At 39.0% G+C, this 15694-nt stretch overlaps 1 protein-coding gene across 7 annotated transcripts in view; it reads right to left on the minus strand.

Moving 5' to 3' along the window:
* LOC127647451 (histone lysine acetyltransferase CREBBP-like) overlaps positions 1-15694 on the minus strand; it is a 66377-nt gene that overhangs the window by 27257 nt on the left and 23426 nt on the right. For all 7 annotated transcript variants that reach the window (XM_052131704.1, XM_052131699.1, XM_052131702.1 and 4 more), the window contains exons 3-5: positions 4075-4236; positions 3536-3779; positions 3146-3259 (exon numbers count right to left, since the gene is read on the minus strand). In XM_052131704.1, the coding sequence (XP_051987664.1) occupies positions 3146-3259; positions 3536-3779; positions 4075-4236 (520 nt within the window). The remainder of the gene's footprint in view (positions 1-3145; positions 3260-3535; positions 3780-4074; positions 4237-15694) is intronic.

The raw sequence follows: 15694 nt of genomic DNA on the forward strand, positions 1-15694 counted from the left end.
GAATGTCAGTATTGGTTTCTATGTAAGCTCTGGGTGAGAGCAAATGTTTTTTTACTGTTATTATTCCCTTTTAATTAATGCTTATTGTTCATTTAATTTTTAAAAATGCATAGTTTGAAGGTTCTTATTTTTAAACCGTTTTTGAATAAACAAAATTCACGTACATGTTCTTGTTAACGTGCATTTTATTTTAATTTAGGAGTAATCAAGTTTTATTTTTTATTAAACTTAGAATACTCGACTACAAAATCGCTCAAATGCCCATTTCAACTTTTGAAACAAATGTTCATGATTGTATTGTGAACAATTCATGGCTGAAGAAAAGTTTGCTTTTGTAGTATTCAATCAAAACATCATTTCTTTATTTTTGCCTCTAATAGGACTTTGCACACGTATCCTACTGAGCATGGGAAAACAATATTAACCAAAAATATTATTGCATACTTTAAAATCCAAGTCAAATCATGTGGGATAAATTCAAATCATTATTTCCCGCTGAACACTCCATGTCACTCATCAATACAAAATTATCCCAATTTGTGAGTCTCAATTGAAAGCATCTGCTCAGTAAATGCTAATTTAAATGTAAAAAGACTCATTTTAATCTCTATTTAGGAAAGTCTAGTTGCAATTTTGCAGTAATGCCACTTTCAATGGAAGCATGGGCATTTAAAGTGTGAAAGGCACAATATTGTATGCACCGAGCACTTTCAGCAGTGGCTGACAGCAGAATTGCATGAGACTCGGAGAGCGTGCTTCTGTTGCCACTACAGGGGGATTTAAACGAGTCAGTCATCAACTCTCCAATCAGAGTGTAGGAGCTCTCTGAACCCTGCCTCCATTGTAAAGCGGAGAGGAGCCCCTCCCCATGGTGTCAGATTACAGCTCTGCTGCCTGTTGGAATCTGCTGCTCATCTCATGCTTTCACATTTAGAGCGCAGCAGAAATGAACGCATCACCTACAGGTGGCAGCACTCAAATGAAATGATCCCACATTACAGGCTCACTGAGGCTGAAGACAGACTGATGCTTCTACACTTAAAAACTGCCATATAATATCAAACCTGTGCTAGTAGTTTGGTTTAAAGAACATACGTTTCCCATGGCCTTTCAATTCTAGAATATCTTGTATTAATCAAAGTCAACATGAAATCAAAACTGGCACTTACTGAAGGGTGGGCGATTTGACCAAAATGTTATCTCATGATACGAGTAATTTTCTATCACGATAACGATATACATCACGATATAGTCAACTTTTTGGATATATTAAATAACCTTATTGCACTGCCTATGCTTGGATAATCCAGTCAGTGAACTAAACTGTTCAAAATACTTCCTCTTGTATAATTTTCTCTTTATTTGGAAACTGGAAAATGAAATATGAACAATTTCAAAATAGAGAGAAAATTATGTAAGAGGAAGCATTTTCTCTCAATTTGGAAATTGGCAATAGTCCAAGTAATTTTTTTTATTAATATATAATAATAATAATAAACTCAACTTCATTTTAAATCATTCTTACCATAATGCTAAATTTCACATTATGCCACATTTCAGTCAGATATGTTGTTGACCCAATATTATTATTATTATTATTATTATTATTATAAACTTTCCTCCAAAAACTCAAAATCTTCCCAAAGCAATGCAACAAAGAAAATAATGCCTTAATCACAAAAATCTAACAAAAATAAACACGTAATATCCCGAATTATGTAAACAATTCTTGCAGAAAACATTAAATAAATCTAAATTAAAAAATGTTGACCAAATTAATGCGGAGCGCATCTTTTGGCTTTCATAATATACTTTTGAGTGCTTCATTTTAAGTTCTATCAAGTCGCTTGTATCACGAGTGATTATCGTCGTGCCACACGGTTTGCAGATTACATTTCTCCACTCTGTGTTTGCTTTCAAGGACCTACACCACAAATATTGCTCCTTTTAAAAACAAGCTCCGCTCCATTTTCTTGACTTGTTTGGGAGTCGTCCCATTCTGTGCAGATGTTTTTTCAGGGTTTTTCCTGAGACAAAAATGACTGAGTAGCACAATTGATCCCAATCTGCGCTCCCGTAAATTTCAAGAATTCTGGACTGCGCGCACTTGCATCCTCCAGAGAAAGCGCACGACACACAGATGCCACTCCACAGATGATAATCCTTCATACTGATGTTTGCGAGTATATGTTTTGGTGTGCCTGAGTTTGACCGGCTGACATTGTTTAAATTATGAACTCCCTCGAAAAAAACACAACGTATACTCTGGAAATTACGGTAAGTGCGTCTTTCACAGCTGTCACCGTTTCTTTACTCATGACAGTGTAAATGACAAAGAATAACTATGAATCATTACATGCTCTTAGGAGTGCCAACCCTGAAGCAACAATTGCCTCTGGATTATGCATTTCAATTTAGAATGTTTTTGCAAAGTCTGCATGTCCATTTTTGCCACACCTGTAATGCAAGATCTTTTCCCATTTATACTGGATTTAACCTGATCTCGACTGAACATGTTCTGATGTCTGGACTCTATCTGCGGGAGTTTATGATTATACATACACATGATTTGATAAACTGGTAATGACTAGACTATTTTCAACTAGAAGTTAAATTTCACATCTTCACTGCAAATGTCCCGTGCATAACACTGCTACACCCTCTCAACATGCTTTACATTTTCTTGATTGAAATCACTTTGATATTCCTTTACATAACACCCCAAAAAAAAAAAATATTACAAGCTTTATACAATTTAATTCATTTTTTTATATCTACATTTTCATGTTAATGACAAATTGATCAATAGTTGGCCAATAAATATCGGTGGCGGATACATAAGAGCATCCCATATAAAAAGACAGTTCATTAAAAAAATTATAATAAATTGCTCCACCTCTGAAATGACTTTGCTATCAGCTGACATAACAAATGCCTTTTACATTTACGGTATTTTCCCTACAACCACCTGCCAATTCTCAACGGATACAATTGAGCCTCGCCCAAAATGTTCTCAAAGAATATCTGGTTTCACTTGTCAGGTTAAGGAATAGATTGCGCTTCATGTTGCAAAATCATTGAAGAGTGGATCATTGAGGGTGTCTACCATAACTTATGTGTTTACAGATAAAGTATGCCAACTCACGCTGTTGGTTCCTCTTGTCACTGGCGTTTTTCAGAGGCAGACAGACGGGACAGTCGTGACGGGTGCAGTTCTTCCAGTGCGAGATGATCTGTCTAGACGAGGCGCAGTGTGCAACTGCAAAAACAAACGGAAAATAAAGTCATCCTTCACTTGACTGTAAAATAAATTACCCCATTACGCAATCACACACTTGGAAGCTGGGAAGTCTGTGTAAAACTTCAAAAATGCAACTTAAATCTTAACAAGCGTGTGGAGAAATATGCAGATGCTTTCACATCAAACTCAGAATCAGCACATGACAAGACGATGACTTCTATATAAATTCAGCACACTGGGAAAGTGTTGCAGTCCTGTTATAGATTTACACCAGTGTCTTGCTTTCTTGCTCACCTTGGCAGGATTTGCCAGCCTGGCAGTGGGTCATGTGATTGAGGACGTTCTTCATGGTGCGGCAGTGGGGCAAGGCACAGGCGCGCATCTCGCCGTTGGCCTGCTCGCGCCGCTGGCACTTGTGGGCGTGAAGCAGCAGAACCAGCTGCTGTTGGATCAGTTTGCGCTTCTCCGGGTCAGCCGTGGGACCTGTCGACACCCCCTGTCCCGGGACGATGCCCACAGAGGGCACCTGTTGTTGCAGCTGGAAGGAGGAGTTTACATTAGATAAGAACCTGTACAGCTGTTTCACTGTGGTACAAGTCTACCTCTATTAATTACAGCAATTACAATACAGTGCAGTTGCATAGGTCTATTTTCAACTATAACTGTTTAACCACAAAAAATACCAAAACTATTTGTAGAATTTTTTTTGATCAATTTTTTCAGCCTTTGTGTCATATTATGTTGCGCGCAAATGAATAGATATGTGCTGCCGAGAGAAGCAAGCCTTAAGTTGTTCTGGACTGAACTGGAGCAAGTTGTGGATGGTTACTCACCAGATTTGGCACACTGGAAGCACCCTTCAAGGTGGGCTGAAGGCTGTTGGAGAGAGCTGCCTTGTTCTGGAGCTGTGCGTTCATCCCAGCACCGGTCATCTGTTGGACTGAGCTCTGTGCGTATTGCTGCCCGAATGGGCCGTTAGCGGTCGCAAGACCCATCTATGGAAAAATAAATAGTACAATCAATAATACCCTTGCCATGTGCAAGTTCAGTCCTCTAAACGTTTTGGACAGCATTCCAAGATCGCTGATATTTCTGATGTAACAGCACTGGGATGCTTCACTCTTTGCTTCACTGTGTTTGCGCTAAGGTTGTCACACTACTAATATTTCAGTCGTTGGTACGTACAGTGCAACCGGAATTTATTCACAGCGCTTCACTTTTTCCAAATTTTTTTATGTCACAGCCTTATTCAAAAATTGATTAAATTCATTATTTTCCTCAAAATTCGACAAACAATACCCCATAATGACAACGTGAAAGAAGTTTGTTTGAAATCTTTGCAAATTTATACAAAATTAAATTTTAATCCGGTCCATCCTGTTTCCACTGATCATCCTTGAGATGTTTCTACAACTTGATTGGAGTCCACCTGTGGTAAATTCAGTTGATTGGACATGATTTGGAAAGGCACACACTGGTCTATATACGGTCCCACAGTTAACAGTGCATGTCAGAGCACAAACCAAGCCATGAAGTCCAAGGAATTGTCTGTAGACCTCCAAGACAGGACTGTATCGAGGCACAGATCTGGGGAAGAGTACAGAAACATTTCTGCAGCATTGAAGGTCCCAATGAGCACAGTGGCCTCCATCATCCGTAAATGGAAGTTTGGAACCACAAGGACTCTTCTGAGCTGGCCGCCCGGACAAACTGAGTGATCGGGGGAGAAGGGCCTTAGTCAGGGAGGTGACCAAGAACCCGATGGTCACTCTGACAGAGCTCCAGTGTTTCTCTGTGGAGAGAGGAGAACCTTCCAGAAGAACAACCATCTCTGCAGCACTCCACCAATCAGGTCTGTATGGTAGAGTGGCTAGATGGAAGCCACTCCTCAGTAAAAGGCACATGACAGCCCGCCTGGAGTTTGCCAAAAGGCACCTGAAGGACTCTCAGACCATGAGAAACAAAATTATTTTGTCTGATGAAACAAAGATTGAACTCTTTGGCCTATGGCCCACTCTATGGAGTGGTGGTGGCGTAGTGGGCTAAAGCACATAACTGTTAATCAGAAGGTCACTGGTTTGATCCTCACAGCCATTGCCATTGTGTCCTTGAGCAAGGCACTTAACTCCAGGTTGCTCCGGGGGATTGTCCCTGTAATAAGTGCACTGTAAGTCGCTTTGGATAAAAGCGTCTGACAAATGCATAAATGTAAATGTATGGCAAGCTTCATGTCTGGAGGAAATCAGGCTCCACTCATCACCTGGCCAATACCATCCCTACAGTGAAGCATGGTGGTGGCAGCATCAGGCTGTGGGGATGTTTTTCAGCAGCAGGAACTGGGAGACTAGTCAGGATAGAGGGAAAGATGAATGCAGTAATGTACAGACACCCTTGATGAAAACCTGCTCCAGAGCACTCTGAACCTCAGACTGGGGCGAAGGTTCATCTTCCAACAGGACATTGACCCTAAGCACACAGCCAAGATAACAAAGGAGTGGCTACGGGACAACTCTGTGAATGTCCTTAAGTGGCCCAGACAGAGCCCAGACTTGAACCCGATTGAACATCTCTGGAGAGATCTGAAAATGGCTTTGCACCTACGCTCCCCATCCAACTTGATGGAGCTTGAGAGGTCCTTCAAAGAAGAATGGGAGAAACTGCCCAAAGATAGATGTGCCAAGATTGTAGCACCATACACAAAAAGACTTGAGGCTGTAATTGGTGCCAAAGGTGCTTCAACAAAGTGTTGAGCAAAGGCTGTGAATACTTCTGTACATGCATAAATTTGCAAAGATTTCACGTTGTCATTATGGGGTATTGTTTGTATAATTTTGAGGAAAATAATGAATTTAATCCATTTTGGAATAAGGCTGTAACATGACAAAATGTGGAAAAAGTGAAGCGCTGTGAATACTTTCTGGATGCACTTTATACCAGCAATATTTCACAATTCTGGAGATATCCACAGATTAGTGGCCAGTAATGCAGGAGGCAGTGATGCTTTTCATAGCATGGTTCTGCTCTCAGAACTCTTCCAGCGCTCGAGCACCCATCCCCCATTTCCCCAGCACTGATGCGAGCCTGCAGCCATTAGCGTTGTGCACTGCTGCTGAACGTGCCAGACTGAGTAAGTCCCTGTCCTGAGCAGTACACCTCGTTGAACAATCGTTTGCTCGCTCTCTCACTTTAACCAGGCACAATGCAATCAAGTATCAAACAAAACATAGTCATAGTATGAATACATCCGTATGGTCTCACGGTCAAAACAGTAGACTTTAAAAACACTGAAGCACTCTATAATTAGACCCGTTCAGGGTAATTTCCACCAGACACAGATCAGATCTATTTAGGGCTGTCACGATTGTGATATAATTAATTTGGTAAATTTAGGTGATCAAATCTTAATTTGTTATATACTTTAAGGGATACAGGTGTGTATGACTTACTTTCTTCACCAGAACACACTTGAAGAATAGAAAAATATCTCAGACGGTCCTTAAAATGCAAGTGGATGATGATTCCACTTTTAAAGCTCCAGAAATCATAGACAGACAACATAAAGATCATCTACTAAAGCAACACGATTGATTTGGTTAAAAAAAGATAAATATTTAAGTACTTTTTTTTACTCTAAATTAGGGCTGCACGATTAATCGCATCGCAATCGCGATGTCAGCCCTCTGCGATTATATGACGGCAAAATGTTGCGATTATATTAAATAAATAAGTGTGTGTGAAGACAAACTTTCTGAGAACAGTTTGCCGATTTTCCTTGCCGAAATCTGATCTGACAGTCTCAGTAAAGGCGTGTTGCGTCTCGTGCCGTGTCACGTGCGTGGTCACTTGTGTGTGTGTGTGTGTGTGTGTGTGTGCGCACTGCGAAAATACCAGAGCGAAGATGGATGCCGAGGAGATCGGCACTGATCTGGTACCTAAATATTACTCTACCTCTGTTATATGGCGGTATTTTGGATTTCGGATTACTGACACTGAGCAGAGAGAGGTACTGTGCAAGATTTGCAAAATTAAAGTTGCTACATCACGTGGCAATACGACAAATTTATTTCAGCACCTGAAACATCACAGAGAAAAATATGAGGAATGCATGACAGTGAAAGAGACAACTGAAGGAAACATGGCACAAGCTGTCCCCCGAACAAAACAAAACAAAATTACAGATGTGTTTGCAAGCATCACGCCATATGATAAGTCTTCGGCTAGACATAAAGAAATCACTGACTCCATAACGCACTGTTTGGCAAAAGACATGATGCCCATACACGCCGTTAGTAAAGTGGGATTTCAGAAAATGATCCACACACTGGACAAGAGGTACCAACTGCCCTCTCGAAACTATTTCTCTCAAATAGCGATCCCTAAACGTTATAACTCACGCCGTGATGAAGTTCAAAAGGAAATGGCTATGGTGACGTTCTTTTCAACCACTACGGACCTGTGGTCAAGCAGGACAAGTGAACCGTATATTAGCTTGACTGTGCACTTTGTCGACGAGGAGTTTGAATTGAAAAGCCGCTGCCTGCAAACATCGTATTTCCCCGCCGACCACACAGGAGAAAACATAGCCTCGGGCTTGAGAGAGGCACTGGCTGCGTGGGACCTCTGCGAGGAGCGTCAGGTCGCCATAACAACAGACAACGGCACTAACATGGTCAAAGCAGTGGAGCTTAATCAGTGGACTAGAATCCAGTGTTTTGGTCATAGACTTCATTTGGCCATTGGTAAGTTAAATTGCTTTCATATTTCATAATATTACACTAAAGCAAATATTTTAACTACTGCACTTTTATAAGCAAATAACTTTGGGTTAGGGGCAGTTGTACCATTTATTTAATTAAATAAAATTACTTGAAATACAATGTAAAATTCTGTGTGTCACAAAAGATACTAGGAGTGGCCCATTTCATTTAGGGCTATTAATTAGCATTAAACATAACTCTGTAAAAGATGGATGATTGTAAAGAACAAATCTGCCATTGCCATTTTTGCCTACTACTCCAATATAATTAATTAGGCCTAGAGTTGTGACATGATTTAGTACAAATATTAACTGTGTGTGTGCGTGTGTGTGTGTGTGTGCGTGTGTGTGTGTTTTATGCTATTCATATGAACTGGGCATGGAATCAGAATGTGAATATTAAACGTTTTTGCAATGTGTAGTGAATAAATGTTTTTCATCTATCATTCACAGAAAATGCTCTGAAAAAGAATGCACAATGCATTAACAGAGCTACTGGGATATGCAGGAAGATTGTGGGCCACTTCTCCCATAGTTGGAAGAAAAGAGTGGCCTTGAGGGAAGCACAACGAGAGCTCAACCTCCCAGAGCATGCCATGGTGACAGACTGCGCAACACGATGGGGTTCCACTCAGAAAATGATAGAAAGAGTCCTGGAGCAGCAAAGTGCATTGTCCAAGGTTCTCTCTACAGACCGCAAAGTGCGACACCTACTCCCTTCTTGGCAGGACCTGGAGGTCTTGGAATCTGTAAACAAGGCACTCAGCCCTCTACAGGACTTCACGGATGCCTTATCGGGTGAAAGTTATGTGAGCATATCTTGTGTGAAACCTGCTCTGCATCTTCTGAACACATCAGTGCTGGCTGAAGACCGAAGCAGACACTGGCCTGACCAAGTCACTGAAATCCAACATTCTTAGCTACCTCAACAGCAAATATGAAGGCATTCAGGACTTGCTAAACTTCACCACTTTCCTAGACCCAAGGTTCAGAACACAACACATCTCTGAAGAAGAGACCCAGACCTTAAAGGAACGAGCCATATCTGAGTTGATCGTGAGTGAAACCACAGAGTTTACTGGTAAAACATTATTCAATGTAACAAATTTCTAAAACATGTGCATTGTTTATTGTTTCAGGAAATTCACGGCCAGCAGTATGTAGCCCAAAGCCCTGCAGTGATGGAGAATAATAGCATAGATGTGGAAAGTCCACCTGCTGCTAAAGCCAAGAAGAAAACTCTGGCCAGTTTCTTTAAGGAAACCACATGCACAGCACCAAGAGCACCATTGTCATCCACATTTGATTCCATGGCACAGTTAAGAGAAGCAGTGGCCTCTGAACTCAATGTTTACATTTACATGCCATGTGTAGACCATGGAGAAGATCCACTGAAATGGTGGAAGACACACAAAGTCAGCTTCCCTAGGCTATGCAAACTAGCACAGAAATATCTGGGCATACAAGCAACAAGCTCTGCATCAGAGAGAGCTTTTAGTGCTAGTGGTAATGTTGTGACAAATCATCGTGCCTGTCTGAAACCAGAGAAAGTCGATATGCTTGTGTTTTTGTCAAAGAACCTCTAATGCGATAAGATTAACTGTTTAGAAAGAGGATTTGGAAGTACCAGTTGGTCATTTAAGATTTAGTGGTTTGGGTTTTCAACAGTTTATACAGAGAGTATATGTTACATCCTGAGTAAATGTCCATGTTTGTTTGGACAAAAATGTTTAAAAAATCTTATTTTTGTGAAAATGTGTATGTTTTTATTTGTCTTATTTATTTAGCTTTACTTTTGAGAAAATAAGTTTACATAAATGCAAATGTTCATTTTTGTATTTATTTTGAAAACATTTCTAGTTTTACAAATACACATTTTAGCATTATCACTAATCTGTGTGTGCATTTTCCTTTAAAACCCATCAAGTTGACTCATGATACAATTTATTATAGTCGCAATCGCATATCGCAATATTGACCTCAATAATCGCAATATGACATTTTCCCCAAATCGTGCAGCCCTACTCTAAATCATGCTTCCGTTCAGCAGCGGTTTGCGTGTGTGATGTAATCACATTGGCATTTGAAACATGTTTGAAACACACAAGACCTGAGGCATGTGCATCATAGCCAGAAGAGCAGCGCTGCTCACAAGTGAGGAATGCTGTGCAGTAGCATGGTTCGTTTTGGTTTAGATCTGTATTTACCCGTTTCTTTACTCACAATAACGTAGTTTCCATCCACTTTTCCTGCTGTTTTGCTATCAATAAAGTGAAAATGCGTACATTTTTTATTTAGCAAAATCTGACGTCTTCTACGTTTCCATTCAAATGGCCTTTTGTAGAAAAAAAATGGTGTGTGTGATGACATCATGCTTAAACACTTTGAAACAAAAGTTTTGGTTTATCGCAAAAGAAATCTGCCCTTAAGCAGTTTCCATACAGAAATGTGTGTACCTTTTGCCTCCCAGATGATTTCCCAGAGTTTTGGTAAAATAGGGAGATTATTGAGACAATTCAATAAAATTAACAGCTTACTGTCAATTTTAATTTCACAAATAAATGCAATCAGAAGAGGAGGAATAGCAATCAAAAGGGAGCAGTTGCCCTTTTGATAGGACTGTAATATTGGTGCTGCTGTTGCACCTATCTCAGGTTGCCACCGGTTCTGACCCAAAAGCGAATTATCATGGCCCTGTTCAAGCTAGCAACCCGCACCGAGTAGTGGGGGAATTATAGTTGAAAAGTAGTTAAATATGTATCTTTTTTTAAAAAAAATATGTATAATTTCTTCATGTGCAAAAAATTACTTAAATTTGATGACTAAACAGAAATCAGAAGAAACCGCTATTTACCATTTAAAAAAACAATATTTATTTATATATATATATATATATATATATATATATATATATATATATATATATATATATATATATATATATATATATATATTAGGGCTGTCGATTTAACGCGTTAATTCAGTGCGGTTAATTTGACAAAAAATTACGTGTTAAAAAAATTCACACAATTAATCGCACCATAATAAGGAAGATTCCTGAGAAATGTAAGCCTGTAGTACCACCCGTTTACTCCATGTGGCAGGGCGGAGGGCGGGGCCGGGTCGTGATCCTACACACCCGGTCCCGTATTAGGCTAATTATGCCTCCGTGAGGTTTAAAGGCTGACTGCAGAGGGCTGTGCGGGAGAGAGAGATCGTTAGCGGATATGTCCGTCATGTGTGTTTGTGTTGTCTTTTAAGTTTTCCATTAAACTATGATTTATATCGTCAAGCCGGTTCTCGCCTCCTCCTTTCCCATCCTTTAACTGTTTTACACTCCAGAGGGCAGTAAGTGCAATTTCAGTGTGTGTGAGCAACGCACAGTTTATACAGTGAAGAAAACACTTCAGTACGAAGAACAACACAAACACAGGTTACGTGCCTGCGTTCAAACACTTGGAGCGCAAATGCGAACTAAGGGATCTCAAGATGTGTTTAAAGATTGAGTATTAAACTATATTTAATGTGACACAGTGACCTAAACATTTTATGTTTATGATGCAACACACTCGAGACGCTACACAAGTATGTCTGACGCAGGTGTAAATTGACGCGTCCTTAAACAAGCCCTTATAATAAATCTCCAGCTGATTGACAAATTCACTTGTGTAATGGATTGCTGTGAACTGTGTGTCAATGATTGGCTTATGATCAATAATATGGTAGTAAACAATACATTGTATTATTCTAAAGCCACTTTTTGTATCGTCTTATCAATGATTAACTCTTCTGCTACAAGAATGTAATGCATTTTAATTATCTGAATATATATATATATCATTTTTAAATATTTAAAGATAACTATGTATAATTATATATATTGATCTAAATATGTATAATCATTATATATTGAATTATTGTTATATGAGGGGCTTTATCAGCAAATATTTGTATATGCGATTAATTAATCGGGACAACACGTAATTTATTAGATTACATTTTTTTATCAATTAACAGCCCTAATATATATATAATTTTATTTTTTTAAGATTAGTGTGAAATTGGCAAATAAGAGTTTATAAAAAAATGTAGCAATTTTGTGTTCATGTTATTTACTATATTAAAATGTGTGATATATCGGCCTATCGCCACCGTACTCTCTGGATATTGGCATCGGGCATTAAAAAACACATATCGGTCAATTACTTGTAAATAATGTGAGAATTTACATTTTGGGGGTGAACTCTCTTTAAATATAGAGCATTGTAACAGACTATTAAGCAGAGATGAGTCACTTCTATTCAAATGAATGGGAGAAAATGAAATGCCCAACGGTCAAGGGATGTGGAAAGGAAGTACCGCCCTAAAGGTAAAAGAGCCAATCACCTTTTTGATAAAGGCATCGACTGTCAATCAACAACGCATCAACGCATGCGCCATACAAGCCGGGATTTTTTTATTTTTTTTCCGTGATCTGAGGTAAAGAAGCACAATTTATGATACCAGTGTTGTCAGATTTTACTGCTTATTTGAAATATGTTCTTTGATCATAATCTTGACCAACTGTTTTGGAGATTTCAGTCTTTCCCCATTCAAGTAGATAGGAGCTGCACTGGCATGCGGCTCGTTTACACTGAAAAACAGCCACCTGGGAGCGTTCCAAAGATGGCCGGCAATGGACTGACTTGTTAGAGACTTAATAAAGTCTCTATAATTTCAAAATAAGAGTCCCTGGTGGGTTTTGGACTTGATAATATTCAAAAGTCCAAATCTTTTATTTAGATTGATCAATTAAACTGCATCTGGAATTTACTCATTTTGGACTAGAGTCTAGAAGGACTAAGAAGGACTGTCTAGAAGGACTAGGATTTTTTTTCCAGCCGATTAATCAAAAACCGATTGTATCACTTTGAAGACATTCATTTAACCACTGGAGTAGTATGGATTACTTATACTACGATTGTCACTGCTTTTTGGAGCTTTAAATGCTGATTGCCATCCACTTGCATGGACCTACAGAGCGGAGATATTCTTCTAAAACTCTTCATTTGTGTTCTGCTGAAGAAAGTCATACACCTCTGGGATGGAGTAAATAAGGAGAGAATATTTTGTTTTGGGTGGACTATCGTTTAGCACTGTGTGTATGAACCCATGATAACCACGAACATTTGCCATTAAACAAACATTAAATTAAAGTAAAATCAAAGCACTTTGTTCACTATCAAAATCCTCTTTTATATCCACCAGACAGCACTCGCACATCACAGTGCTTCAGAAGTGGTTCATCTTCATTTTGCACTCCAGGAGCTGCCCTGAGTGCGGCCCACGGTGAGGCTCACGGAGAAGCTCAGAATTCATTTTGAGCACTCACAATGCAATTTAACACCGGAAAATGAGACACAAAACATGATATGTCTATATATGCTTATAATTCCCTTTTTGGATAGTAAAATGTGAATGGAATTTGAAGCGCACAATAATCATGGTTATCTTAAATAATCATGGTAAGATCAAATAATCACAATCAGACGATTATTTAATTATGATGAAATTTTAACGGAGTCATATAAAATGGAAGTGTTTAGCTAAAAACACGAGATGCTATGAACATCCAAATAAAAAGCATGTGTACATACAATAGACCATCAATTAAATACTTAGTCTGACTGTAATTATCTTGAAATATATTTGCTAACAAAAGCATTGCTTCAAAGGTTGTAGCGGTACCTTATATGGGCAGTACATACACACTGTACCTTCACAGCCAGCACAGTTACTGACACACTGATGTGGACTCATCTCACACACTTCAGCTGCACTTGTGACTCATAATCTGTTTGCAATGCAAACACACAAAACAGTGCCAATGGCACGTCTATTCACCTTTAAGCAAACACTGTTGGCATGGAAACCTGTAAATGCTCTTGCAGCTTCTGTAAAGTTATTCAAAATATTTGTTTGACTGCACGGTGAGGAGACTTTGATTGATCGACTGATTTCTCAATATGAACCCAGCAAGTGTTTGATGAGTGAAGAGACGTGGTGCGAGCAGCAGACTGGTTTCCGATTGGTTTCCTGTAAAACCACAACAATCAGACATGTGCAATGGCCACAACTACCTTTCTACCAGCTCTTCCCTTCTGCAACTGTCTGAAAAGCTTAACCCTTGTGCGATCTTCGGGACATTTTTGTCTTTTTAATGTTTCGATCATTTTGGCTGTGTTAATGCCAACAGCATATAGTTTGCCAAAGGGGTTGATTTTTGATATTTCTGCTTCAGTTCCTGTAATACATCTATAATACACAGTGTACAACATTTTTTTACACTCAGGACCTTCAGGGCAAAAATTTCCCCATTGAAAACCATTAAAAAGGCAATATTTGATCCAAAGCATAAAATCATGAATTCTGTGATATTATGCTTTCACTCCGGTGCCCTGGCTTCAGATTGTTTATTTTTTATATTTTCCACCAGGTGCCATTTTTATAATGTTTAGCCTATGGAGCAAATACATGCTTTTTTCCTATTTTCTGAATTACAGCGCACTGCAGGCCACTTGAATAAATGATACAGCTAAAATTGAGTGGGTGCGTTGGACGTAAGATTGTGTATAATGTGTGTGTGTGTGTGTGTAAAAAATAACAGTGGCATTATATAAACAAACTGACATTTAAAGGGTTAAAATCCTGAAAATGAATGAATATTTGGTGGCTATGATCAGGACTGATGTTGGTTAAAAAATATAAGTCAGTGAAAGTGGAAAATAATATTAATATATAATATTTTTATGGCAGTTTTTTGATGTGGACATTTTTTGTGTGCTTTTAATTAATCTGAAAATGCACAGAAAATAATAATTCATCAAAATCAATGTTGTTGCTAATCATTCACCCAGACTGTGATAATCCAAAGAATTTAGTATATGGAATATAATTCATTTTCCCCATAAAAACAACAGTGGCATTTTATATATATATATATACATATATACAGTGGGTACGGAAAGTATTCAGACCCCCTTAAATTTTTCACTCTTTGTTATATTGCAGCCATTTGCTAAAATCATTTAAGTTCATTTTTTTCCTCATTATTGTACACACAGCACCCCATATTGACAGAAAAACACAGAATTGTTGACATTTTTGCACATTTATTAAAAAAGAAAAACTGAAATATCACATGGTCCTAAGTATTCAGACCCTTTGTTCAGTATTTAGTAGAAGCACGCTTTTGATCTAATACAGCCATGAGTCTTTTTGGGAAAGATGCAACAAGTTTTTCACATCTGGATTTGGGTATCCTCTGCCATTCCTCCTTGCAGATCCTCTCCAGTTCTGTCAGGTTGGATGGTAAACGTTGGTGGACAGCCATTTTCAGGTCTCTCCAGAGATGCTCAATTGTTGTTGTGAAGCCACTCCTTCGTTATTTTAGCGGCGTGCTTAGGGTCATTGTCTTATTGGAAGGTGAACCTTCGGCCCAGTCTGAGGTCCAGAGCACTCTGGAGAAGGTTTTCGTCCAGGATATCCCTGTACTTGGCCGCATTCATTTTTCCCTCGATTGCAACCAGTCGTCCTGTCCCTGCAGCTGAAAAACACCCCCACAGCATGATGCTGCCACCACCATGCTTCACTGTTGAGACTGTATTGGACAGGTGATGAGCAGTGCCTGGTTTTCTCCACACATACCGCTTAGAATT

This window comes from Xyrauchen texanus, chromosome 8 (genome assembly GCF_025860055.1).
Source record: "Xyrauchen texanus isolate HMW12.3.18 chromosome 8, RBS_HiC_50CHRs, whole genome shotgun sequence".
NCBI classification, from domain to species: Eukaryota; Metazoa; Chordata; class Actinopteri; order Cypriniformes; family Catostomidae; genus Xyrauchen; species Xyrauchen texanus.